At 41.3% G+C, this 27,514-nt stretch overlaps 4 protein-coding genes across 8 annotated transcripts; 1 reads left to right on the forward strand and 3 right to left on the reverse strand.

Annotated features, from left to right (window-relative positions):
* Positions 1–966: 966 nt before the first annotated feature.
* LOC127607931 (cytokine-inducible SH2-containing protein-like) lies at positions 967–4,284 on the reverse strand. The gene is made up of 3 exons (XM_052076708.1): positions 4,112–4,284; positions 3,507–3,656; positions 967–2,035 (listed from the first exon to the last, which is right to left on the reverse strand). Exons 2-3 carry the CDS (start codon positions 3,640–3,642, stop codon positions 1,515–1,517), a joined length of 657 nt encoding a protein of 218 aa, XP_051932668.1. The 5' UTR covers positions 3,643–3,656; positions 4,112–4,284; the 3' UTR covers positions 967–1,514.
* A 1,039-nt stretch (positions 4,285–5,323) lies between these two features.
* On the reverse strand, positions 5,324–16,987 carry LOC127607922 (WD repeat-containing protein 82-like). 3 transcript variants are annotated; one of them, XM_052076690.1, is made up of 15 exons: positions 16,543–16,987; positions 16,186–16,286; positions 15,914–15,980; positions 15,675–15,774; positions 15,143–15,259; positions 14,221–14,376; positions 14,061–14,130; positions 13,833–13,975; positions 9,665–9,838; positions 8,945–9,040; positions 8,755–8,859; positions 7,627–7,707; positions 7,370–7,520; positions 6,853–6,974; positions 5,324–6,676 (listed from the first exon to the last, which is right to left on the reverse strand). In XM_052076690.1, the coding sequence occupies exons 1-15, from the start codon at positions 16,701–16,703 to the stop codon at positions 6,509–6,511; spliced, it is 1,812 nt and encodes a 603-aa protein (XP_051932650.1). In that variant the 5' UTR covers positions 16,704–16,987; the 3' UTR covers positions 5,324–6,508. The 3 variants fall into 3 exon arrangements, with proteins under 3 accessions (XP_051932650.1, XP_051932651.1, XP_051932649.1); XM_052076691.1 differs by lacking the exons at positions 13,833–13,975; positions 14,061–14,130; positions 14,221–14,376; ... (3 more) ...; positions 16,186–16,286; positions 16,543–16,987 and adding exons at positions 8,460–8,495; positions 8,657–8,671; positions 10,127–10,204; positions 11,707–11,829 and having other exon boundaries at positions 7,627–7,746; positions 9,665–9,843; XM_052076689.1 differs by lacking the exons at positions 5,324–6,676; positions 6,853–6,974; positions 7,370–7,520; ... (2 more) ...; positions 8,945–9,040; positions 9,665–9,838 and adding an exon at positions 12,952–13,313 and having other exon boundaries at positions 16,543–16,984.
* A 140-nt stretch (positions 16,988–17,127) lies between these two features.
* On the forward strand, positions 17,128–19,162 carry LOC127607916 (pseudouridylate synthase RPUSD4, mitochondrial-like). The gene is made up of 6 exons (XM_052076684.1): positions 17,128–17,704; positions 17,870–18,077; positions 18,245–18,338; positions 18,406–18,556; positions 18,622–18,719; positions 18,880–19,162. Exons 1-6 carry the CDS (start codon positions 17,299–17,301, stop codon positions 19,090–19,092), a joined length of 1,170 nt encoding a protein of 389 aa, XP_051932644.1. The 5' UTR covers positions 17,128–17,298; the 3' UTR covers positions 19,093–19,162.
* A 111-nt stretch (positions 19,163–19,273) lies between these two features.
* Positions 19,274–26,837, reverse strand: LOC127607899 (transcriptional regulator QRICH1-like). Of its 3 annotated transcripts, none has more exons than XM_052076650.1 (12): positions 26,654–26,837; positions 25,153–25,412; positions 24,994–25,074; positions 24,506–24,625; positions 23,015–24,094; positions 21,733–21,892; positions 21,488–21,642; positions 21,274–21,388; positions 21,070–21,178; positions 20,227–20,366; positions 20,063–20,153; positions 19,274–19,980 (listed from the first exon to the last, which is right to left on the reverse strand). In XM_052076650.1, exons 2-12 carry the CDS (start codon positions 25,399–25,401, stop codon positions 19,797–19,799), a joined length of 2,484 nt encoding a protein of 827 aa, XP_051932610.1. In that variant the 5' UTR covers positions 25,402–25,412; positions 26,654–26,837; the 3' UTR covers positions 19,274–19,796. The 3 variants fall into 3 exon arrangements, with proteins under 3 accessions (XP_051932610.1, XP_051932608.1, XP_051932609.1); XM_052076648.1 differs by lacking the exon at positions 26,654–26,837 and adding an exon at positions 26,347–26,588; XM_052076649.1 differs by lacking the exon at positions 26,654–26,837 and adding an exon at positions 26,429–26,586.
* Between the last annotated feature and the right edge of the window lie 677 nt (positions 26,838–27,514).

Raw genomic sequence — 27,514 nt, forward strand, 5'->3', positions numbered from 1 at the left:
AGGTCAGGGGGGTTTTTTCGGCTAAAAACGCCTTACTATATATATGTTGTTGTTTTTTTTCGGCTAAAAACACCTTACTACACATGGTCGGGTTTTTTTCGTCTAGAAACGCCTTACTACACACATGGTAGTTTTTTTCTGGCTAAAAACATGGTCGTACATGGTCGTTTGAATTGCACCTTATTAAAAATATTAATTCTGTGTCTTTTATGCATTTAAGGGTGGCTCAATACTGGCTGGTCATATATGGGCCAGATGTGCCAGCTTCATGCCGATTCCGGGCCAACTGCCTCTGCTGACTGGGATCCATCTCCGATCCTAACTACAGTACAGAGGTTTTGAAGCAAACCACAAAATACGTCTTTATTTCTATAGTGCTTTCACAACTGCTGCAGCCTAACAAAGCACTTTCCCGAACATTTAACATCAAATAACAATAACACAACAGGACACATAATAGAATAACAACAGCCTGTCTTTTTTTTTTAGAGCACAGGGGTCTCGCATTAAAATTACCATTCAAGGACAGCACAAAACTGCAGAACAAGAAGCCAAAATTAAAATTAAAGAGCTCATTTTGTACATTTTCATTCACAAAAAAATCATTTCACACAAATTTGTAATATTACTGAGGTACTTTGTTGGTCCTGTATATCATTCAAAATCCACCCAAAAAATAAAATAATCCTACTTACATTGGAATAGCGCAGTATAAGACCCAGTGTAAATCCAACTAAAATATGTCCGCCATCTAGTGGTGTTTGGTGACATTCAAATATATTTGCAGATCTTTTTTGTGTTCTGAGAATGGCTTCAGGTCTGTCCTGGCCAATTTGCTCCTTGCACATAAATTATTTTGTTGTGCTATGGCAGACTGACCACAAAAAAAAAAAATCTCGTCTTCAGAAGTTGACTACTGTGAAATGTGTTCCCTCTAAAAAAACGATTCGATATTATATATATATATTTCAACCTATGGGAATTGTTTGCAAACCTGGCCTGAAAGGGAAAAACCTCCTATATTTAGTTTAGGCGCTTGTTTTTTGTTTGGGCTGACTCGGGTCATGGCTTGTTCACAGCTGGTGAAGCAATTTGCTTATAACTACCGCTCACTAATCCCGATAAGAGGCTTTCTCAGAACTGCTCGGTTTTGCACTCGGAAAGCTAACGCAAATACATCAGTAGTTTCCTCACACTTAGCTGCAGTTCAACAGCAGGCGTGAAAAAGAAAAACGTGTGTCACGGATCCCTACTACTAGGAAATCACAGTGGTGTCCACATGATGGTGTCTGTTTCATATCCGCTGCTAGTTTCAGCTATTAGACTCTTAGTTTTTTTTTTTTACAAACATAAGCCTGGCGATGATGAAAATAGAAGTCTCGTGTATTATAATGAAAGAAGACTATTGTGGAGGACAACAGTCGTCAGACATACTTTTTTCATGAGCACATGATCTCTCAACACCTGCAAGTTGCTGACCCCGCCCATATCCCAATTGCAGCCTCCTGCGACCCTCATATGTGAAAAGGGTAATCGTGCAAGTAGTCCAAGAGAGGCTTTGGGAGGGGCAGTTGGTCAAGGAAGTTTGCATTTCTGTTGATTGTAAGGCGTGCCAGGTGCTGTAAGCGAGGGAAGGTCTCTGGCCTGTGAAGGGGACGTAACAGCTTCAGAATCACGCCGCTGTCCTTGGTGAGGGAGGGGGAGTGAACATGATTGGGTTTTATTTTGGAGAGTCGACCGTCCTCGGTCGACGTCGCCGGGCCGTGTGGCGTGTGTGCCGAGCCAATGTAGCGCTGGATGAGACTGATGACGTCAGGGAAGGACTGCAGGTGAGGCAGTTCAGGACTGAGGGAGTCCAGCCAGAAAGAACCCCTCTTGTACTGTATTCGGACGCTGGTCGGTCCGCAGTGGGTCATCACTGACAGAGCCACCATGTACTGAGGGTGACTGCTGTCCCGCACCAGGAACGTGCCTTCAGACTTTGCCAGGAGTTTGTCCCGAGCCTGACTCGCCGAGATGGAACCCCAGTACCAGCCTGCAATGAATGACGAGGTTGCATTTAAAATCAGACCTTTAATCACCAGCCGCATTTGTAATCATAATGCCATGCTTTCTGGTCTCGCCAAAATCGGACAAAGTGCAAGTTGTATGCATGAGTTTGATTTATTCTGTGATCATGCAAGTAAAGGAAAATCCTCATATTTCAATTTATCTTTCTCTGTTGGATGGACTGAAAATGTCATTCATCTGTTTCAGCCTCCCCCCAAAATTAAGCAAAAAGTCATGGTTTTCTATATCAAAATAAAAAAACACTATTTAATATTAATTACCGTACACTTACATATGGAGAAGTAACACATTTTAAAAGAATTAAATAAAGCAGTCAGGGATGCACCGGCCATCTGTCATACAAGGCAGATGGACGGTTAGCAAGTTTTTTTTTCTTTTTTCCTCCTCCATTTTACCTCAAGAGACCATGCCACAATTACACCATTTACAATACAGACAGCAAAGCGAACCAATCAATATTGGTGGCAGAGCTACATGGTAGCCAGCAGACGTCTGGAGTCATGTCTGAATATGCATTTTTCTAGGAATGTATCTTTAGAATAGAATATTTGATACTTGTAGCAAATTATGTATTGATTTCACACCACATCCGGCAAACAACATGTGAAGGCGCTTATCATACCATCCACAGTCAAGGTTTCATGAAATACAATACACACATTCATAGCCTTGTACTACATTCGTAATACAAGGTTGAAAAAACCTAAGTATAAGGTTGCGAGGGTTCGAACATTTGTTGGCGCAGGCGCACACCCACACGAGGCACATACACGTGCACGCATGCTCTTGCTTTTCATTAATTCAAATTTAGCAGGCTTGTGTAAAACACTGTTTTTGACGCATCTGTGATTTACAAGACATTTTGACTCTCACTATGAGGCTCTTGAACTGTTTTTTAAGTGTCTTGATGGTCTGGGGGTCGGACCTTCTTCTCTTTTAGGGCTGCTTTGAAACTATGAACCCTCATTGGCCATGCAGTCCTTCGGCTCTAAAGTCAAGACACACATTCATCATCATAATTTTATGGCCCTGGTCTGTGGGAAAGGTCTACCAAAGCACCTCGGGGCTTTAATTTTTTGTATTTTTCTTTTGAGCAACTACAACACACCTTCTAAAACTAATATTGAATTATTTTATTTGATTACTTTGACTGAACGATATGTTAACAAAGTGGGTAGGATGGTAAAATAGTGGTTAGCTTGTCTTCCTAACAGTCGAGAGGTCCAAAGTTTAAATCTCTGTGTGAAGTTTGTATGTACTCCAAGTGCTCTACTTGCATGTAGGTTCATAGAGGATTTAATTGTACATGTATACGTTTACTATTAACAGTACTCCTTTTAGTGTTCCGACTGCAGGCTATATTACTGAAAATGCTGCCTGCACTCTAAATGAGTAATTTATGATGCAAATAGAGCTACAGCTCACGCTCGAAGTACCTGAGGTTTGTAAATACTGGAAGGTGGTGGCGATGCAGGAGAGATCCTCATCTCTATCGGAGGGGGTCTGGGGTAGATGTGGGCAGATTGGATCCGGGTCCACATGATGGCTCGTGGTCACAGCCGGGGCAACCATGTCTGACAGGACACCTGTATATGTTATCAGACATTATTTGGTTTGCTGGAGGGAAATTATTCAATTTCACTTTACTGCAAGTTATGTATATTTGTTCATAGTGACAGGCAGAGCAATTAAAGGCTTTTCTGCTATCCTACAATTCACAAGTGCATCCACTTTTTGTAACATTTTTGTTTGACGGTGTGCCGTGAGGTTCTTAATCGCGTAAAATATGTGCCGTGGTTCAATAAAAGTTCGCAAACTGTGACACCAACCTCAGGTGAGTCGTGAAAGTGTTCAATGATTTAAAGGACCCGCGTTAGCACCACAAACGCAATCAAGAACAGAAACTACACAGATAAAACAGGAAGCCCGCCACGGAATATAATAAAGATCCACGTCTCACGATCCCGTCAATAAAACACGATTGTATAGTTGAATAACGTATAAGAAACACCTTTCAAATGTGTTCAGTTCAAAGTCTCACCTTTCACCACGATGAATCATAAAGTTTGAAGAGACAATCCCGAGAAATCGCTCCTCTGGATCCTAATGCACTCAAGGTCGGACCCAGAAAGCTAGTGTGTTCGCGTCAAGCTGGCAGAGGTTCTAGGAATTCTGTTTGTCAGAAAAGGTTTGTGTTTCAGTGCGTTTACGATCGATTGCATGCAACGCTGCTCTACTTACACTTCCAGCGCATTTCAAAATAAAACATTGATACAGTGTTTTGTTTTGTTTTTCCCAATAAATGGGACGGACCTTTTAGTGTTTTACTCTGCGTTTTTATTGCGTGACAAACGATCGGAGCTCTCAAAATAGTTTAATAAATACCGGTAAACTCATTTAAAAATGAAAGCAGCCTGGTCCAGGAAAATATCTTCCATGCCGAGATCTGAAAAAATCTTTTCCTCACTGGGGTCACAGGATCGCGACACAAAACCTTTGACACCTACAGTATGTACAATTTTGCAAGAACGCAAAACATTTATTTACACGATTTAAGGACTTGGGCTTGCTTCAAACGCAACATCTTGAGGATTTTCAATGGGCAAACCTCAACTGTTTTCCTGTCGGGCCACGGCTTTATTTTGAAAGGATGACATAATAGTACCGATGTTTGTGAGTTGTAAATTGATAATATTGTATACACACAGGTAATGCACTTTTTAATATTAATTGTTGGGATTTCATTCACATATCAAGTATGATCCACAACAATAATATTACATGAGTCACAACCTATTTTTGAAAAACTATAAACATATTGTAAATTAATAAACTTAATTGAACGGTGTTTGTTTTTTTCTTCTTTCTTCTTTCTACGCGCAATCTTGCTGCTGTAGACTGTAAATTTCCCCAATGTGGGACAAATAAAGAATATCTTAATCTTAAATCAAAATATTTTCTTAATGTGATGAAATGGTTCAATATTCCCAGAAAAATCCGTGTTTATGTTTTCTGCGTATTATCTTGAGCAATTCAGAAATTGGTTTGTTGTCATATGATCCAGTGAATGGGTCAGGCAGTTTCCAACCATTATAGTTTCTGGGTAGAGAGCCTTCTTAGAATATACTGTACCCGCATGCACACGTTCGCGCGGACACTCACACATTGAGCGAGACAGAACAACTTTGAAGTAAGACATTCAGAGACTCGAAATAATGGAGATTTTTATCCCCAGAAATACACCGATGCGTAGTAGGATAACAAACATTTTATTGTAATGAGCATCCTCGCGACACTGCAGTGTGACTGAAACAAGAACGTACACGAGTTGTGTTCAGTCATGGAGACCTGACGACAAGTTCAAACAGGACAACCATTAACACTTCAAAGCCATTCCTGCCGTCGCCCAAAACGAGTTAATACAAATTATTGATGAAGAAAACAAAGGAATGTATTCAACCCTTGAAAGTGAAGGGGACATATTATGGAAAATGTCCTTTGTAATTGTATACGAACAGTTGGGTTTCTGTGTAATTACAGTATAGCGTCCCTCAAAAAAAAAAAAAAAAAACAATAAAAAATGTGCTACTCGATAAAATAGCACTACATAATATTTTAGTTTAGGACAACTAAACTGACTTTATTTTCTGCTTTTTGACAGTTAGCTTCAACTGGGAGTAGCAATAAACAGCTTATAGCCTCATTTTTGAATAACCGTTCATTATTTGCCAAAGTGATTCTTTTGTTGATGTGAGTTCAGTTCACTGTGACCATGCAGGACTTGCATCTCAAGTCTGTGCTTGCAAGCAAAAAAAATAAAATACAAATTAAAAATAAATCGGCCGAACAAAGGCTTAGATCTCGACAAACTTGCATGTCAAGTCATTCTCATTTCAAGGCACCACTCTTTTATTTGCCTGTTTCTAAGAATGTGCCTGTGAGCCAGCCGTTCTGCACTTGCGCCACATTGACACATAACGTTGCTCCACATGTAGTCTGACTCAACAGTAAATGGGGCGGGATATACAATGACTCCCTTGCATGAGATACCTGAATCGCTCATTTCAGCGAGACATGAAATAAGGTTACAAGTGTCCAATAATTGTTGACCTTTGGAGTATTTTGACCCGAACATGTTACTGAGACACCTTTAAAAAGTCAAATTCATAATACTGTACATCCCCTTTAAAATCCAGTCCAGTCCTGTCTTATAAGATGTTAACATTAAAACTCCCTTAGACTTATCATTTCCCTGCACAAGTGAATTAGATGGTTCAGTATCTTCTGATGCTTTGCTCTGGCTTTGTATCCTTGGGGTCAAAAATTAAACAAGTACAATCGAAATAGTGTCACTCAAGTGACATGTATATCACGTTTGTGTGGTAGTGTAGTGTGTGCGTGTGTGTGTGTGTGGTGTATGCGCGCATGTGCATCTTTTTTAAATTTCTTCGCCGTTCTCTCCTGTGCCCTTGATAAGGCGTTTGTTGCCCCTCTTAGCGCCAGGTCCACGGGGCTTTGCGAACGCTTGCTTTAAGGTGTGCTCCATCGGGTGCACCTCCTCGTAGAGGAAGTCTTCAGTCAAGCCATCGCCACTATCTATCTCCATCTGTACACACAGATTAGGACACTGGCAATTTCAGATGGGCATCATCGATTCATTTTGATGAAGCCAATTAGAACTTCAACAGTCAAATGCCCCCCCGCCTCAGGTGTTGAGATCTAGAATTTGACGCAAAAGTATGTATGGTGTGACAAGAGAATGTTTTTTTAAAAAAAAGGTACCTTTTTGGTCACTTCCAACTGATAATCTTTCTCCACCTCCTCCAGAAGCCTGTTCTTGCAGCTGGAGTACAACATCCGCTCCTTTATGCTGCAGGTGTACCCAGGCATGGAATATATGAACACTGGAAGTGACATCAATTCACAGCATGTATAATATGTTGATAACAATCTTTCTTTGCAGTCATCCTCTCTTGCTACTTTTTCAAAAAAAAATTCCCTTTGTGCTATGAAGTGTGTGAAATGCTATCACGATGACATTCATTTCTTCATCTGAGACAACTTTGAAAATTGTTAGGTGTAAGCCCAGCACACAAAGAATGAGGCTTTTTGACCCAGACATCCAAAAACCAAGATGGCTGCCATAAACAACACTGTACAACCAAAGTACAATCTACTCAACTCTGCTCCATATGGATTCTTATTGCACTTCAAAGTAATAATTGTTACTTTTGTTTCTTATTTCTTGTGTTAAAAAAAAACAACAACAACAAGTGCCCCGTGAGGCCTGCGCACTGACCCAATGCCTCCTGAGAGCGGCCCTGGTGGGAATGTTTGAAAATGAAGAAGTGATATCTGGGGGAATCCGTGGGGATCCTGTATGGGAGCTCCCGTGTTTCTGTTGGTTTGGTGTGAACCAGCTCGATGGTCTCTTTCTCCACATCCAGCCTCTGCAAAAGGACACAAAGCGGACTTTGCTCAGTGGGCCAAAGTCCCGCAAAAACCACCCCCAGGTTTTTCTCTGTATTTTGGATAAGCGGTTGCATCAGATCTGACCAGCTGGATGTAGTTGATCCGTTTCTGCTTCAGCTGCTGCAGAGCTCGCTTAGCCTCTTCTTGTAAAGGGAACGCGAGACCCTGAGAGACTCTTTTGTCTATCCCAAACTCCACTGGAACCTAACCCACAAGCCACCACACAACCGCTCATGTCAGACTGTAGATAGACGGTGTACAGGCAGGAAAAATAAAGAAATAATGACATCAAACTGAGATCGAGAGGCAGTATTTTTACTTACATTACTCAAATTGTTCTACAGTGGTGCCAAGGGATACGACTAGTCTTAAGAATTTTTCAGTACTTGTACGTGTATGTGTATATATATATATATATATATATATATATATATATATATATATATATATATATATATATATATATATATATATATATATATATATATATATATATATATATATATATATATATATATATATATATATATATATATATACACACACACATATATATATATACACACACATATATATATATATACGTATATATATGTACCGGTATGTATATCACAACTTTGCTTTAGGATTCGCCACTAGCTTAATGCTAACACATTGCTAAACGCCATAGCCAGGCTAATGAATACAATTAATATTTGCAGTGTTATAAATGTTTAAGTAAGAGATATTTGAATATTTGAACTGCAAAAACTACCTTTGATTCAAATTATTATTTAATATATTTTTTATGTACTGCATTTGTTTTTTATTCTCATATATTTTTTAATTAATTTTGTCAAACTTGCTGAGATTTATTTTTGTTTAAAGAAATATAACATATGCTATGCATAAAAGTGTTTGTATATATTGTTACATACTCTTGCACGAGGAATCCCAATTCGTCTACGCTCGTCCTGTGGACAAAAAAATAAAGGTTGCGTAGCTCAAAAATGTATAACACACAAACATGCGCACCCATATTGGATACACAAACAAATTCACACGCACATTCACTCACACCCAGACACACAAAATCGCACACAAGCAGACACACAAACAGAAAATGTGATCTTACCCATACAACTTTATCCTGTGAAGAAAAGATAAACACTCAGTTGTTTTCGCATTCCTACTTGAAATTCCAAGTCACTCTCTTCCACTTTCCAATTTCACCTCTGTGACTCGAATTTGTTGTAGTTCCTGTTCGGCTGATGTGAGAGGCGCCGGAGAACAGCAGGAGGTCATGTGACGTAAGTACCCCTGGAAGCACACATCATCCTGCCAAGACAAACAATAGGAGAAGAAAAGTACCTCCAGGGGTCCACCGGCTATCTTTTATTATTATTATTTTTTTTTAACTAACCTCAACTGTGCCAAACAACTCGTCTTTGATGTGACCGCCTCCAAATTCTTTCTTCAATGTGGCACGAGTGGCAGCGTACACCATCTTCTGTCTGACCTGCTCGACACATACAGTATTAAATTCACTGTTGTCATTTTATACTGTACACTGGACACTTTTAAAAATTGGCGGTGGGCATTGTGGCAGCGGTTCTTCCAATTCTTTTTAACCTCACAAAATGATCTTCCTTCTCTATAGAAATCAGGATTTTTTCCTTCCTTGTAAGTAGAGACGCATTTTCCATGTAAAGGCCCTATTCCCTTCCAAGCTCCCCCAAAATTCAGACATAAATGTTTTCTAAAGCATAAACATGCATCAAAATATGTAATAATCATGTAATAATCTCATTGTAACATGTATTTAACATGTTACAATGAGATTATTGCACAATAAATGAGAGTTTGAAAAAAGAAAGACTAATGAATAAAAATGATGGTCATTTAACTTTTAATTGAATCCTCATCGTTTTTGTCTTCTTTAGTACATGTTCTCTCCCAGAAGTGTTTTTTGCCTGGCTTTTTATTAAAAACTGATCCAAGGACGTTTGCTTTTGTCGGTTTTTAACAATCCTTAGAAAATGTCCAAGGCAAACATCATCATAGTGAGCGATTGCCCGACTGGTGAACACCTTTTCTGGGTGATTCACATTTACGGTGTTCACAATGCATTTTCGGGACGTACTGGTGACTGATCGGGCGACCAGGCGATGAAGATCCACTCGTATCCCAGTGCATTCTGGGAATCAAGCCGGTAGAGGATGTAGCACGGCTGCTGTGGCATGAGCAGAGGTAACAGGAAATGGTCGTAGTCCTTGTCCCAGCCTTGTGCGGGCTGTCCGCACGACTCGAGCACCAACTTCTCTGCAGGTAAAAATCAAATGTTGGGCCCTATTTTGGTTGACAGACGCTCGGCATAAAAACGGGCGGAACTTAATTTTTGCTTGGTTTCATCCCACATCGGCGCAAAAATTTGCAAATGCCCCGTTACGCCCAATTCTACTTGTGCAAAGTTTAACAAAATAGCAAAAGAAAGAAAACTCCAACCATGCAGATAATTACACTGCGCTTTGCGTTACACTTACGCCGGGAACGAAAATATGTCTCCGAATGCCATAGATGTAACCTCTAAACATGGTGTTCATACCATTTTGGATGACAATCTTCATTATCCTGATGGCACCTCCCCTTGCTTGGGCCAAGAAGTCTTTAAGCTCCATTGATGCTGAAATGATAAAAAGCGCAGCAAACAAAATGGAAAAAAAATTATGATGCTCTATTAAATAGTACGCCGAAGTACGGATGTCTTTTTTTCTTGCTTTGACTCCGGTGAAGTTGAAAAAAAAAGTTGAATCGCTTAGAGCACAGGTGTCAAAGTCAAGGCCCGGGGGCCAGATCCGGCCCGTCACATCATTTTATGTGGCCTGCGGGAGCAAACCATGTGCGTCAACCTTCACGATCCTTGCTGAAATCTGTACCGAAATGTCAAATTGTCATGGGTAATAAATAACGTTGCGATTTTACATCAGACCTCCAAGGAAAACCGTAACTCCGAAGTGGCCCGCGACAAAAAATGAGTTTGACATCCCTGTCTTAGAGGAACTGCAATTTAGAAACCGGCTTCCTGACTTCAGCATGGAACGCACTTGTGCTTCCTTTCACACAGAATAAACACCCAGAGAGACAGAGGGAGAGAGGCACATGGCAGACAGTCAGAGACAGACGAGCAAACAGACCAAGACGGAGAGAGGCAGGGAAAGAAACAGAAAGAGAGAAAGAGAGAGTGAAAGAATCAGAGGGAGAGAGAAAGAGAGAGAGAGAGCGAGCGAGCTACAAGGCACCCGAGTTCACACTATGTAAAGGCACAACATTGTAGCACAGTGTGTGTGTGTGTGTGTGCGCGCCCGCATCAGACTTTTATGTCACGTTTTAACTTTTTCTTCACATTAGTCTTTTTTTTTGTGTGTTGCGTTAAAGCTGATTTGGAATACATGTGATTTGCGTTAGAACCAATTAGACGTGTAAGTCAAGGAAACCACTAAATCGAAATCTACAAAATATGTTTTATACTTAACTCAGAGAAGTGAAGCAGTTGCAAATGTGATTTGTACAAACAAAAAGAAACTTTTTTTTATCTTGTAATGATGTGAAACCGAGGGATGCAATTTTTTGGGTCACATCAAACCCCAACTTTGTCATTCAAAAGGCTTAGTGGTGCCTGGCATGTGATATTCTTCATAGTCATCCAGTATGTCAAAATAATAACTACAAAAAAACCCTTCCTATTAAAACCCGTAATTTTGGTGCTGAAAACTAGATCTGGTGATGTGTTTTGTGTCACCATGGTTACCAAACACGGCACTCTCATGATTAATGCACGATCAGGTGAGAGAGGTGTACCTCAGGTCAACCATCCCCTCTATGCTCCTGTTACCAAATCCCATGCATAGCATTTATTCTGTATATATGCAAAAATACTTAAAACGATGACTATAAATATTGTGACATTTAAATTGCTCTCGTCCGCACTGGCGTTAAGCTATTCTAATCCCAACAGGTAGAAAAGTCGTACTTCTAGGTGAGTTTAACAATTCTACTAAATTATTTTTAAATATAAGTAAGGCCTGTAGATGTCAAGTTTAATTCCTTGCAATGATAGATCTCAAATAGCAGAGTATACAATAAGGAAGTAAACCGGGAACAAATGTGAAAAAAAAACACGCATACCATTGATCCCAGTTTGGTGTGACATATTTTGGCAGTCAGCGGTCAGTTTCATGGAAGGAGCAGCTCCAATTCTCTGTCTCTGTCCTCGCTCGTCTGGCTCTGAAGGAAGCCGCTGATGGCACACAGACGGACCCACGCACACCGAGTGACACCGACTCTCGAGGGGGGGGGGGGGGGACGCTGGAGATTCTTCACACCTGAAATGCAATCTGCGGAACTGGGCGGCGGATGAGTAAGATTGCGCCTGTCAGTGGATATGGAAGCCTGACTACTGATCTAAACCCTTTCACACCCACCCTGTGTGGATCACTGAACACAGCTCCAAGAGTCTGACGACCAGGCTTGGAGAGCAACGGGTGTGCCCAGGTGTTGTTCTTGTTTAGCTGATATTTTATTGCTCTGTTCGTGAGCTCACATCAGCTGCATCATCTCAAATTGCAGCTAAACAGAAATGTGACACCCGGCGAGAATCTGACCAATTCAACATTGCTCCCTGGACCAAGGACAATGTGTGTATGTTGCCATCTCTGTGATTTCAAAGACACCCTTCCCCCACTCCACCCCAAAAAAGGTTGATGTTCAAATACTACAAGAAATAGCTTGTTTAAAAAAAAAGTACATTGCAGAATCAACGTATACAAACACATTTACGATATATCATTCCGACTGATATGCACACGCCAAGGGTTGGAATTAAACGCCTTGCAAAGTAGCGTCTCTATCCTAGAAAAAGAAATGATGAATGAACAGAATGTGGTCATTCACATTCAAGGGCAGATACACAAGCGTGTCGCCGTGGGGTTACCTGTGACAGGATCGTGTATTATTCATTCAGCATTCATACATTTTTTATATATACAGCCTCCCATCCCTACTCATCCACACACACTCACTCACATGACACTTACATTAAAAAGATTAGAGCTCATTAGATATGCATAGTAATTCAGTGGCGACTCCTGCACTAAAAGAGTTATTTTAAAAAAAAATGAAAGAAAATTGTTTCAGCGTTTTACCAGACTTCATAAAATGTGGCCCATGTGTTGGTGGACAAGATTTTTTTTTGTCCAAACTGGTAGAACCAACAGCTTACTTTTTTCCCCTTTTACACGACGTATTGTCTATTTTATCAGTATTTTTTTTTAACCAATTTCAATTGAACAAAAAGGTTTCTCTAAAGCCTGGGGGGAAATTAGTCACAATAATATGTATGATTTGTAGTTTTCCAATAACAATAGAGCAAGATTATAACAAAGTAAAAAAGAAAACATTTATTTTTTTTCGACAATAAAAATGTTAACATTAAAATGCAGAAACATTGGTCAAAGTGAAATCACAGTCTGTTGAGAATTTTTTTAAAAACAGGTGCTGACATTTACATTAAAAAAATATATACTTTTTGCATGAGACGGAAATACAGTATCCACAAATGTAGCCAACATGAGTCTGATGAGTTTAAAAACGTTTCAAAAGAAGCATTAAAATGTCTGATGTTGGCACACTCCACACACGCATGACAAAGTAAATAGGTTACAAATCACAAAATTACAATCGTTGATATCAAATTCTAATCCTTACACGTCATCAAAACTTGGGAGCCAAAATGTCTGCAGAGAGGGCAAGAAAAAAAAAAGGGACAGTGTGAGAGCGCATTCGAATCAACTCAACTTTATTTACTGTATAGCGCGCTTTCACAAATCTGCAGCTAGAACAAAAATGGAACATTACTACGGATACTAGAGGTTGAACAATTGCAAATCACGTATTATGGCATCAACAACATGGACCCCCCCTGCCCCCCCACTGACGGCAAAAGGTGGCGGCTTCGGACAACAAAGCAACAGCGGCGCCTCAAGCGTGAGACAATATTTTACGAAAAATGAGGTCCGTTAACATGATCACTGACAAAATAGCCAATATCCTCAAATAGAAGAAAAGCGCAGGCAAAAAAAAATTAATAAAGAAAGAAATTTATAACTAAAAATTCCAAACTTCAGGACTGTGAGGTAGATGTGCCTAACATTAGAACTCATCGTGAAACCTCACCGTACCAACGTCAGTATTTGCATACGGCACAAATTAGCATGCGTACGCGAGGTCAAATAATGTGCTGTGTATTATCTCACCATGTTCGTGCAGGCGGTGGCAAAAGTCATGTATCTGGGGTTAAACTGCACAGCGCTGATGGGTCCCGGATGCTTCCCATCCAGCACAGCGACTTTCATCGCATTCTCTGTGCTCCAAACATGGACTCTCCCATCCTCTGAGCCTATCATGCGGAGGAGACAGAGAGTTCTGTTCAAGTATCGGGTGGATGGATGGTCGAAACACTAAAGCAAAAAAAAAGGGTTTACCGATCATGACGAACTGGGAGTCGGGTGTGAAACATGCCTCCAGGTTTAAGCCTCTGCTGTTGTTGTAGCCCTTGCAATGAGCAACGATACACATGTTCGAATAGAATACAATGATTCACAGTGATTGTATGTTTTCGTCGCAGGCGTGAAATGTTCTTACAGTAAACTTGTGCATCACGTCTCCAGTGAAGGCGTTGAGGATGCAGATCATCCCCCCGTTGGTTGAGATGAGAATCTGTTTGCCGTCATTGCTGAACTTCAGGCCGGTCCAGTCACAGGTGCGATTCAGCTTCATTTCAAATGAATTAAAAGGGCCCTTTTCCCAAAAGTAAAAAATCACACAACTGTATATTTTTGACATTCACATCATGAACTACCGTATGTAGTAAATCCACACTCATTCAATGAAAGCGTCCAATTCCTTCCCATTCATTTTTATGCTGGCATTTGCATCTGATGGCTAGCAGGAGTTTATGTTAGTGTCACACTGGAACGACAGTCACTTCCTGTTTCCAATCCAAAGAATCATGGGAAATGTAGTCACATTAATGTAAACATCTGCCGCCTACCCTGTAACATCTACATGGGCCGATTACCCATTTGATCCTTTATGAGCCGCTTCTTTGAAGTTATTGGTGCCAGCAGGTACTAGTTAGCCCCAAGGACAACATGAGCCCATGAATATGTTCTAAAAATGTGACTTACTCATTTAAACAGAAGAAGAATGTTATCATTTATTTAGTGTTAAGATGTTAGTCGTTTCTTAATGCATCAAATATTCTAGATTTTGTCTGCAACTAAAACTGATTATGTTCAATGGAAGAAAATCATGTTTTTATGCGCACGAATTAGAAAAAATTAAAAAATTAGAGCTCTAATTTTAATACTGGGATATTTTTGCTCACATTTATCATATGGTCAGAATCTAACGTCGGCCCATGCGTACTACATATGAGCCAAAATACAATCTTAGCCATGCTAAATCAATCAAATAAACGTATAATTAAAAAGAACAAATTAACAGAGAACGATTCACAACATAAGTTACAACAAGCTAACACGCTGAACTGAATGTTCTGTACCTTGGCAAAAGCGCGGACATCGTACAGTTTAATGGACTGCGAATCCACCCCTACAGCGAAAATGAGCCCTTCTGGGTCATAAGAACAAATGGGTCTGTCAAGGGGCTCGGTTAGACCCTGGAAAACACACACACACACAAAAAGTGTCAACACAAGTTTCGAAAGTTGACACCATTGTTCAGCCTCCTTGATGATGCCTTATAATAAGAACCCATTCCATTTTCTGTCGCATTTGTTCTCATTTGGGTCACATGTGACCTGCAGCCCATTGCAGCCGACTTTGGGTGAGAGGCAGGGTACACCCCGGACTGGTCGCCAGCCAATCACAATGCACAAACAGACCAAAAAACATTCACATTTACAACTCTGGGCTACTTGCTTTCCTACCTACTTAGATCCAGGCGGGTCATCAAGTAAGCTTGGAGGCAGACAGTGGTAACAATCACTTTACAACAGTTCCACATTTTCTTAAAATTTTGTACATCCTGGTTCAGGCCTATCTTAAATTTGAGTTTGCTTTCATGTGACTCACCTGAACGTTTTCAGTGCGTAGATCCCAGATCCGAATCGTCTTATCAAGTGAACCAGAGATGAACGTGTTCGCTACAGGTGACATGGAGAGAGCCGTAACTCTGTAGAGCAATTATGGAATGTGAAAACAAGGCAAGGACCAAACAAAAGTACATATTGGAATTAAAACGCCTGGGACAGGTGCGTTCTTAATCCAGTGTAATGCTTCTTTTATAATAAATATGTGGTGCCTATACAAACCTTGCAGTGTGACCGGAGAAGTATCTGATGTACTTGCGGTCAGTTAGTGACAGATACCGTATTGTGTCTACAAATCAAAAGAACAATATACGTCCGTGTTTGGAGTGCAATGCAATGGAAAATTGGACTTTTCTATTCATTTCAGTGGAGATAGTTGATTTCAAACATGAGTGATTTAAGTCACAAAATGAGGGCGGTTGAATTCGTAACTCAAGAAACCAATGTTTTGGGTTCAACAGGGGTTTTCTCTTTCGCAGTGTTGATTTATTTACCATCCATCTTATTGGAACTGTAGATGACTTTTTGGGAATCCCCATTCGTGTAACAGATCAAGTCTGCTCCATACTTCTTGCTGTACACCGTCTGAGCGGGCCTGAGGGGAGATCGTAGCAAATTTAAACACGACCAAAATGCAAATGCGCAATTCCTGATAGTTTGCGCTGCACAATCTAATGCGTAATAAATGTTTTACTTGTTGTAGTACAAGCTAAGAGGTCTCTATTTAACAATGATCGTTTCTTTTATTTTGCATCGTAACCATAACAAGTAACACTCAAGTACTTGACATTTATAACACACCCAAGACTCAAATTACATATAAATTGACACAAAATTGATTGCAGACTTACGTTCCTTCCGTGATATCATATAAAACAATGCTGTCGTCGTTGCTGCTTGAAATTGCGTTCTCACCATTGGGACTGTAGACTACACAATTGATTTTATCTGAATTTTCTTTATATTTTCTCGCAACCCTGAAACTCCTCAACACGCTGTCCGTGATTTTCATCTTTGCACCCTTGCTACACGAACCTAACTATAAAATGTACATCAAAACTAAATTCCATGCATGTAATTCGATCAATTTCATTGCATCCGGTCAATGCGCAATGCAAATTATGCTGCAGTTGAAAATCACTTATTTTAAAACGGCAACGATAGACTAGCGCTAAAATCTTCAGGCAATGGTGAGTTTATTTTTGTAAAACGACCTCGGGGAAAGGCAATGACCTTCGGTAACACCAGGATTTCAATGACCGCGAAAAAACCGGCTACTCAAACGCCCTAAAACAAACGCACCAACATTGACGGAAATTACATCACAAAGCAGGATGTTGTACACTTTTGCAGTATTTTGGTCAGAAATTCTATCTTTCTTGAAATTATTTTATTCAAATCATACAATCGTGTTAGGATAAACTACCTCTGTGCGTTTTACACCGCACACTAATTTATTTTAACGAGAGATTTGAGATGTTTTTTTTCTTTCTGGAAAGACTAGGCAGAAACAACCATACCCGGAAGTATTTAGATGCGACACTCTTATGTGCGCCATGTTTTGTTGACTACACTTAGGATTTATCTTTTTAAGTACCAGTGCCGCAATGAACCACTGTACAAGAAATGTATTCGCTGGTGACTGGAACTTCCTTCTCCGGTTTCAAAGAAAAACACGGACAAAATGCCACCAGTCTTCGGGAACGGCTCTTATTTACCATACCCGGGGTCAGACCACGGCTGCAAGGCAAGCTCCAGATGATGGGAAAGGAGAGAAACCTCCACTTCGAGCCATTGATTTGGCTCGCAAGCTCCGGCAGGAGAGGGCCAATACTCGGACAGCGCAGCCCAATGTTTCACCCCAACAGAAGAGGGTGATAGACTTAAAACGGTTCAGTCTTCAGCTTCAAAATATTCATCCCAACGTGCTGGCCAAGCACCTGAAGAGAGGCGTGCTGTACCAGGATCAGCATGTTGTCGTTGTCAATAAACCGTATGGTGTTCCTGTCACAGGTAAAACACATTTAACGAATGCTTGTAGATACTAGCCGGGTTTTTTTTTTTGCCTTGACTTACGAATGATCTCTCCAACAGCTGCAGTAAAGTGACAACGTAGATTCACAAACAACGGGGGGAATTATGCATGGACGTTTAAAAATGTGCCTATTGTCTTGTCAGATGCCTCTGGGGAGACAACCATCTCCTCCGTGCTTCCCGTCCTTTCCAAAATGATGGATGGTATGAGGGTCAAGTCCAATTCTCAGCTGCTGCCCTGCCTGGGCCTGGAGAAGGAGATTACAGGTGCTCTCCTGTTGGCCAGGAGTGAAGAAGCGGCCAAGCACGTACTGGAACTCAACAGAAGTAATCAAGTACAGAGAAAGTACTGGTAAGTTGTCCTCACAAAGCATGCTTTGACACGAGTAGCTCAATTAATTGAACTCTGATTTGTTCAATTTAGTTGCTCTTATTAGTCACTAGAATGTAAACAGGAATAAGTTTTACTCTATACAATAGTTAAAGAAACGGCACAAGAAAACAAAATTGTGTCCTTAGGCTTATCACAGTGGGCGTGCCGGTGCCATCTGAAGGCATGATTGACATTCCAATCATAGAGAGAGAAATCACCGGTTCTCAGCCTCACTACAAGGTAAACTTCTTGTCTTCCTATTCTGTTATTCACTGTAGCTCCTCCTTACATCCATTTGAAATTGCAGATGGCCTTAAGCCCCGTTTACAGAATGAATGACACCGGCAGCGGACTAACTAAAGTTCGAGCCAATCGCCAATCCCTTCCTGCCGTCACAAAGTACAAAGTCCTGGACAGTCATGCCGGATGTAGCCTTGTGGAACTGCAACCTCTAACTGGTGAGGATTGGATTGAATTAAGCGTCCGGGGGGATAAACTTTGAGTTGGTGTCTTGTATCCACAGGAGTGAAGCACCAGATCAGGGTCCACATGGCATTTGCATTGACCTGCGTCATTTTGGGCGACCACAAATATTCACACTGGAGCAAACTGGCACCACAGGTAGTGTGCTTTAAATGTGGACTTGATAAAACATTTTTTGATTTTTGAGTCCTCTACAAAACATCAACAAAATATGCCAGATAGCTTCTCAAGCTCATAAATGCAACACGCATCCCGAATTGTGCACCAACTTGTAAACTGCTGACATTTTGACCCGTAGAAATTACCAGAGGGCGTGCTGAAAAAGCTTGGCCTTGAACAAAGCAAGAGCCGACATCTTCCGCTTCACCTGCACGCTCGTCAACTGACACTCCCCAAAGACGGCGATGGCATCATCAGCGTGGTCTGCCCAATGCCGAAGTTCTTCACGCAAACACTTAGAAGGCTGAATTTAACTTTCCCTAAGGAAAAAGATGAAACGGCTACTTTGTGACTTTGAGCGCGACCGTTCAAATTACATACTGTACAGTGTATTGTAATTTTAATAAATGTATATAAACATGTGTGAGGCATCCAAATATGATTTGACATACCGAAACCACAAATAGAAGAGTGATCAACATGACTTCCGATGCAAGGACTTGTCCTCTTGTATTTAATCATCGGTACACAAAGATGTTGAAAATGTCTTTATGAATCTCTCAATCAATGACAATCTTTGACCTGAGAAAGTTTCTAGTCTCCCGAAATACTACAATGTAGCACTTTACCTTGAGACAACTTAGACCACACTTTGAAAACAGGCACGGGGTCATCTTTGTACATATGAACACAATACCAAAAAAAGAAAAAGGGGAAAAAAATGCGTGCAGTGGTCCCTGCAAGGAGATTGGCATGGTAACAAAAAGGATGAGGTTAAAGAAGAGTAAACGGTTAAATACCCTCATCTTGAAAATACTTGAAACTGAAACTGTTTCCGTTTCCCTCCCAGTCCAGTTTTACGTTCCTGAAATCGACCATGGATTCGTCTGAAAACATATTAAAGGACAAATTCTCTCACAGCGAGCTTCAACAACTCTTTCATTGGGTTCTCCATGTGATTGCTGAGTTTTATTGAGCCAAGTGGTGGGGAGCAGAGTCAACAATCAGTGACGGAATTGTACAATCTTCCTCTGGCTCTATATCACTCGCCTCCTTTTAACTCTCGGAAGCGGCGCCAATGATCTCCTGGATCTCTCGGACCACCAGGATGCGCGCCAGCGTTTGCTCCACCTGCTTACTCGTGAGGGGCTGGGACGAGTACCACATGGGACTGTTCGGCGCCACGACGTGCTCCGGGGTCATGTAGTAGGCGTCGTTACGACCTTTGACACTTTGGGGGCTGGAACGGAGTTGGGAGGGAAGGCAGAAATCGTAAAAGGAGAAATATTCTCCGCAGAATATTTCTTTTGAGTGTAACTCACCATTTAAAGAGATAGAAGTCGTAAAGTTTGATCGGGCAACGAAGTGGATTCTCTGGATCCTCGATCTGTTCGTCATACAAGTCATCCGGTCCTGTAAATGAAAAACACAAATTTCAATTATTGCTTTTTTTGTTTGTTTTTCCATCAAGTGGCAAACGAGGTACCTTTATGTGAACTTTGCCCTTTCAGAAGGCGGATAGTAGTTGCTTTGTCCTTCATATTGGTGGAGTTCTTCCTGGTGTGTCTTAAGACCTTAGAGAAGGCCACCTTCAGGTGCTGCTCAAGTGTCAGCAGACGAAAACATCTGGGGCAAAAGCATGTGAAACCGTTACGAGGCAACGCCCGTCAGACCTGAGCCCTGCCGCGAACAGCAACCACCTGCGAATAACTGATCCCTCTATATTGATGCCACAAGATGGCAACTAAGTGGTGCTTTCTTATTAGACAGGTCAATGGACTGACCAAATAAACCTCCTCCCCTCATGTCAACATAGTTCCTTGGCACCAAAGCAAGACTTATACATTATACAGGGGGCTTTGTCTGGCAAATTTGTGATTTTTTTTTCAGAGAATACCAAGTGGATAGGGTCTGCCCCATTCACCCCCCCCACCCCAAAATAAAAATAAAAAGCCTGTAATGCATTGGAACAACTGCATTTGCATTAGGGTTACGGCATTTATCTGGGTTTTATTTCTGCATAAAGAAAAAAAAAGTCAAATGTCAATTATATTAAGAGGCTAAAAAAAGGTATTTTAATCATTACTTATTTTTCAAATTAATCTGTTGTCAGAATTTTCCATTGCAGAATATCAATCGGCCACAAAATAACCTGTATCAGTCTGCTACCAGTCATGTTGGGACAAGACACAAAATAGGTTCTGAAATCCACACACAAACACACAAAAAAGCAGGTGTAGATGACACACATGCAGTGTCGTAGAGCGGAAGCCCACTATATGAGAAAATGTGGTGGTGTGTGTGTGTGTGTGGAGGGGGGGGGACTCACTTTGTGTTAAAGTACATCAGAGTTGTTAACAAAGTCCAAGGTGAATGTGCACCAAGCTGTTTACATTCCCATAGCATCTCCTCTGTCACATGACTCGGAATGATGTAACCTTGCAAGAAGACAGACGGGAAAAAAAAATGAATTCCGCAAGTCCTAAATATACAAATAATGACAATGCTGAGTAAGGGGCAGTTTTTTTTTTACCTAAAGGATGAACACTGGGCTTCCAACCAGTGAGGGTTTTATGTAAACTCTCACAGAATCGAATGTAGTATGGATCAGAGAAAATATCATCCACGCGTCCATTTTCAAAGAGATACTATATTAAAAAAAAACAAAAAACCACAACAGATAAAGAGTGATTCAGACAACTTCATCGAGCATTCGGTTACCAGGTTGAAGCAAAAGAATTACGAACCTTTTGTATACATAAGAAGACATAATACAGAACATCTGGAGCGAATTCTTCCTCCTCTGATCCTCGGGCCTCCTGCGTCATGAGGGCAAGACCAAGATTGAGCTCGGCTACCGCGCTGGAGATCAAGTCCTCTTGAAAACGTAACGGTTGGCGACCTGCACACAAAAGACATCGGCTTTTGTCGTTGCGGGATTTCTTTTCAAGGTCCACCGAATCACTTGCTGGGAGTCTCTTGGATGACTTACGTCCAATGGGTGCGAGTTTTATCTGGTCCTGCTTGCTTAGCTCGGCATTTTTCCTCTTGACCCAAAGGCGCCACACCTCCAGGCCCTCATCTGGCTTCAGAGAGACGGGAACTAAAATTTCTGCTGACGGTTCGGCATTGGCATCGTTTTCTCCTTGATCCTGTACAAGACAAACACTGTGAATGTTTTGGGTTTTTTTTTTTCTTTCCTCCAAACAGTGACTGAAGTTCAATGTAAACGTTTACTTTCATTCACTTGCCTGATCATCCCACTAATTATTGAACTCGATACCAATAGTTCGCAGGAACAATGACAGGACCACAACATTGCACAATAATTATCTGTCTTTAAGTCAAGAGCACAAGGGGTTGAACACTTTTTTTTGTAGTTGGCGCTTACATAATTATAATTGACTCAGGTTAATCAATATTTTTATTTTATTTTTTGTCAACTACAGTCCCCTCCAAAAGGGTTGGAATAGCGCTCACAATCTTTCTGTCATCAACTGTTCTCGATGTCTGTTGCTCAGTACACCAGTAGTTTGTTTTGTTTTTTTCCCCAGGACGTTCCAAGTGGTTTTATTGGCTATGCCCAATGTTTGTGTTATGGCTCTGATCGATTGTCCCCCTTTTCTCAGCTTCCAAATGGTTTGCTTTTGCCCCCACACGGACAGCTCTATGCTCTTCATGTTTGCTGAACAGAAAATGCCGTTTCATATACTGTAACCCACAACCAAAAACAAGTGCTAACGTTGAAGCAATCAATCTAAAAGGCGAGACCTGAGCAACAACAGGGGGGAGGGGGTGGACGATCAGGCACATGTTCCAGAACTTTTTCCACTTGAAAACCGGAAGCTGCTCCGTCTTGAGTTGTTTATCACTCCATTCATTTTCTGTACGGCTTATCTATCTTGATCGGGGTTCTTCTGTTCTAGGGGCTACCCTACCTGACTTCGTGAGAAAGGCAGACTACAACCGGGAATGGTCGCTGGAGACAGACAACAACTTCCACTGACATTCACACCATCACCGAGTAGGAACTGGCCCCACAATTCCACAGAAGAAACATATTGCTCCAAAAATAAATACATAAATAAATAACTACCCGACAGCGTCAATCAGAACCGATCATGATTACCTTTGTAAAAGTACGTTTTTTTTAATTTGCTCTTGCATTGGAACTCAACAGATTGTGCAGGTGCATGTCATAAGTGAACGGTGCACGCTTGTTGGGGGAATAAACAAATAAATAGATGAAAATGGGACAAAAATACCAATCTGACCTGAAGTTGAATTTGTTGTTCGTTTCCGTCCCCGTGGCTCTGTTGCTGACTGGGGTCCCAAATGTGCACGGACTGCGTTGTATTGTAAGTCCCTCCCACTGTCTGGACAGCTACCGGGATGTGAATGTTCCCATTCATGAACTGGGCGGGAAACAGCGTCTGTACGATTTCTTCCTGCGTCCCGCTCGACACAGACTGCGCATCTGCGGACCTCACCGATGAACCGGTCTTGCCGTTGGCAGCGGCGAGTTGCACCGTGTTGTATGTCTCCTGCGGTATAGTGATGTGAGTCACGCCCTGCTGCTGGGCGGTCGAGTAGACGGGGATGGTCCACGTCTCCCCCGTGGGGCCTGTGATCGTCCCTGTGGCGCTGTACAACTGCGTGCTGTCGACTGTGAGCAAATCGGGCCTCAGGGACACGTAATTTTGTTGCTGCCCTTGAGGGATGGCGATGACTGTGGCCACTTGCTGCCCCTGCGGAACGGCGTAGGACACGGTCAGGGGAGCGTCAACCTTGCGCTTCTTGACGGGTGGAAGGACAGATGAGGCGGAACCGGGCCGCCTCTCGGTCTCCCGGGGAGAGTTCTGCTGCTGCGCAGGCGATATGGCCTCGATCGTTTGGATGTGAATCTGTTGTCCGTCAGGTAATTGTATCTGCTGTCCATCTTGTAGCTGGATGTGCTGCCCTCCCATGAGTTGAATCTGCCGTCCATCTTGGAGTTGAATCTGTTGTCCACCCTGGAGCTGGATGTGTTGCCCACCCGGGAGCTGAATTTGCTGCCCGTCTTGCAACTGGATCTGCTGTCCATCTTGAAGTTGGATCTGCTGTCCGCCCTGCAGTTGGATCTGTTGTCCATCTTGTAGCTGAATCTGTTGCCCGCCTTGCAGCTGAATGTGCTGACCGCCCGGCAGCTGAATTTGCTGTCCGCCTTGGAGCTGAATCTGTTGGCCAGCCTCCAGCTGAATATGTTGGCCATCCGCCAGTTGTATCTGCTGCGTACCTTGCAGCTGGATTTGGTGACCACTTGCCAACTGAATCTGTTGCTCCCCGCCAACAGCTGCAACCAGCTGTGCCTGAATCTGTTGACGTAGAAAAACGTTTTGTGACAACCAATCAGAATGACATCATGTATGATGCGCATGAAGGTGTACAGTGGAACTTGGAAATTTGCATCCTTCTCACAAGGCTTCCAATCAACAAGCAACTAAGGCTAAACGCTACGAGCGTTTTGAAAGGAAAGCGGAATATCTTCTTTGTTGTGGCCGGACTATCAATGATACGAGAAGAACCAAATTGACAGTACAAAGTCAGCTATATTTAATATTCATTTGAAAAATGATCCAATATGGATTTGAATTTTGGCTCTACCACAAACAGAGGTTTTATAATTGGGATTTATATAATGTTTGATGGGATTTCTTTTTTAAACCTGAAACCAATTACTCGTTGAATCTCTTAAGATTCCAACGCATTTTCTTTTGATACGGTACCTGCTGCTGCTGCTCCTCTGTGAGTTCTTCCTGTGGCACGAGTTGGGAAGTCGACATTCCTTGTATGTCTTGTTGAGCGGACGTGGCCATCTGCAGAACTGGCTGCTCCTGGATCTGGACCTGGCACAGTGGAAGAAAATAAAACATCAAAAAGCCAGACTATCACAAATGACGATGCTAGGAATGAAGAAAAATAATGGAACACAAAACACCTGAATTATTTGTTTGGGGAAAAAAGTATCAGATAGGTCACATTATTAAAGAGAAGACTATTTTTTAATTAGCTCAAAGAAATACAAACTAAACAAATTACTGGAAAAAGGGGATCATTTATGTTCATTTTTACTTTGGAAAAGACAGGGCTTCTATTATTGTAAGCAGCTATGCACTTTTCAAACCGATTTCAGGGTGACAAATACTTTGACCTGGTAAATTCACTCTTTTGGAAATGGACGATAAATAATAACGAAACAAGTGTACAAACAAACCTGCACTTGAAGCTGCTGCTGCTGCTCCGATTCTGAATGCATGGAAAGCTGGGGTGAAATCTCCGCTGAAGTAAGCTGAACCTGTCATGAGCAGCGGAAGAAGTGGTTAGGATGCATCGGACTCAATTTAACGAACGATAAGTCAATAAAGGACATTACCGGACAGGCCAGTTCCAACAAAGAGCCGGCCACCTCAGTGCTATCAGTGTAGACGCAGTTGTTGGTCTGCGCCTGGTAAACCATGGCTGCTGTGGTGGTGGTCGTGGTGGTGGTCGCCCCTCCCTGCTGACTGAACTCCCCCTTGGAGAGGGACTCCAGGAACTCCTTCATCCTGTGCTGGGGTACAGTTCGGGCCTTCTGGCGCACGTATTCATCAAACGAGACCACACCAGCCTCCTGTTCGTTCATTGTCGCTGGACCTGGAAAACAATCAAGAGGGGATCTTCTTAGCTTCATACTGTTCATTCTTGACTCGTTTTCCTTATGCACGTATGTTTTAGAGTTCAAAATTAAACCACACATCACTTGACTGTTAACTACATCACTATTTTGATCTTGACTATTTTGTCTATTTTAAGCAAACCTGTACCCCCAGCTTTCTATAACTTTAATTCATTGTTATTTTCCATTTCTCTATTTAGGAAGCTTTTCAATGAGACCGGCCTTTCCAAAATGGGCAATGATTTATGAAACCCATTCAAGTTTGAAACTCGGCTTCAAAAGTAGGTCACACCGAACATCTCGACGACTATTGTCTTTGTATTAAGACGTTTGCCAAATATTGGTGCGCTTTTAAAAAGGTCAAAACTTTATTTGTTACAGAAAGATGTTACTCATATCGCTGGAATCGTTTTCAATTGATCTATCTGATCATACTGCATTATGTAAATCATTAATCACTGACATTAATTTTACGCACATACTGAAACAAACTGCAAGATAATTCGATATTCGAATGGCAACATAAATGATGAACAGGCGCCGTCGTTGTCGTCTTTCAATAATTGCTATAATTCGCCAATTTTTAACAAAATAGTTCTCGGGTATCTTTTTTTTTTAAACATTGACTACTAAGTGTAAAAATAATACCCAGGCTTGAGCTCATGTACATCAGCTAAGCTAACTGTTAGCAAGCTAGCATAGCACAGTACAGCTAGCCGAACTAAATATAATTGGCCCATATGGTCACATCGGAAGATAATTATGTTTAATATCAATTAACGTGGTCACATTGACGCAGAAATGTATAGCCTAAAGTACACAGTTCGTCAATCTGGAACGCAACGAGTCACGAATTTTTCATCAGACAACATGACGCTAGCTACTGCTAACGTTCGGATCCTGTCATGCTACCTTAAATAAAACGAAATCGTCTCCTTTCCGCCAAGGCACGGTGTTTAAAAAACTAAAAATCCGATAATCGTCTAGCAGCTACCATCAGCATGCCGGTCGGACAGTCCATGCAGCGGCAGACGGCGCAATTCCGCCAACAATTCTACAATTAGTTTGCAACAACAATTTCACGGCGGCGGTGGTTGAGCAGGCAAGCACGGAGGCGAGGTCTGACGTCTGCGTCTTCTTTTTTTGCACGCAGAAATTCAGGCGGCTCTCGATACTGTATCGTCAAATGAGGAAACCGGGCACCAGCAAAGAAGCGAACCTTAGTCATCCACATGCATGAGGATTGTGAAAAACACGAAAACTGCGTTCTTTGTTGTTTGTCCAGTGTGATTTTAAAATGACGGAAGAATAGGCCCTGATGTGAAAAACAGGCGATTCTGTTCCAACTGTGCCAGGCAACGAACTGCAGAATCCTTATAACCAAATCACACATTTCACTAATAAAGCATTTCTGATTTCAGTATATCCACTTTTATATGCTAAGTTTCTTATTGGGTGAAGTACATTTTTTGTCATTTATCTATTTTATCTATCTATCTATCTATCTATCTATCTATCTATCTATCTATCTATCTATCTATCTATCTATCTATCTATCTATCTATCTATCTATCTATCTATCTATCTATCTATCTATCTATACATACATACATACATACATACATACATACATACATACATACATACATATTTATTTATGCAGCACGATACATTAATTGTGTTAAATTAACCCCTCAACTTACTATTGTAATGCAGCACTTGGAAAACTGCACAGCATCATACAGACAACTACAGTATTTGGAAATATTTATGTTAGAAGACCTTTTTTTGAAACAGCTATCAGTACCTGATAACTTGGCAATATTTTGTTTGTAAGGGCTGAATTATTCCAACAGCTCTTACATTGGAGCTGCTTAAATTGTGAGTGTCCAAATAAATCAAGGCTATCAAGAACAATAAACCTCACTCTTTACGTTACAACCAGTTTTTTAGGAAATATTGGATTGTAAAATATGTATTATAAATATATTATCTACTTTAACTGTTTTATAATTTAAAATAAAATAACGTCAAAAATGCAAAAACGTCAGGTGCATAATTTGTTGCATGATGCTATACA

The sequence above is a fragment of the Hippocampus zosterae genome, chromosome 9 (genome assembly GCF_025434085.1).
Source record: "Hippocampus zosterae strain Florida chromosome 9, ASM2543408v3, whole genome shotgun sequence".
NCBI classification, from domain to species: Eukaryota; Metazoa; Chordata; class Actinopteri; order Syngnathiformes; family Syngnathidae; genus Hippocampus; species Hippocampus zosterae.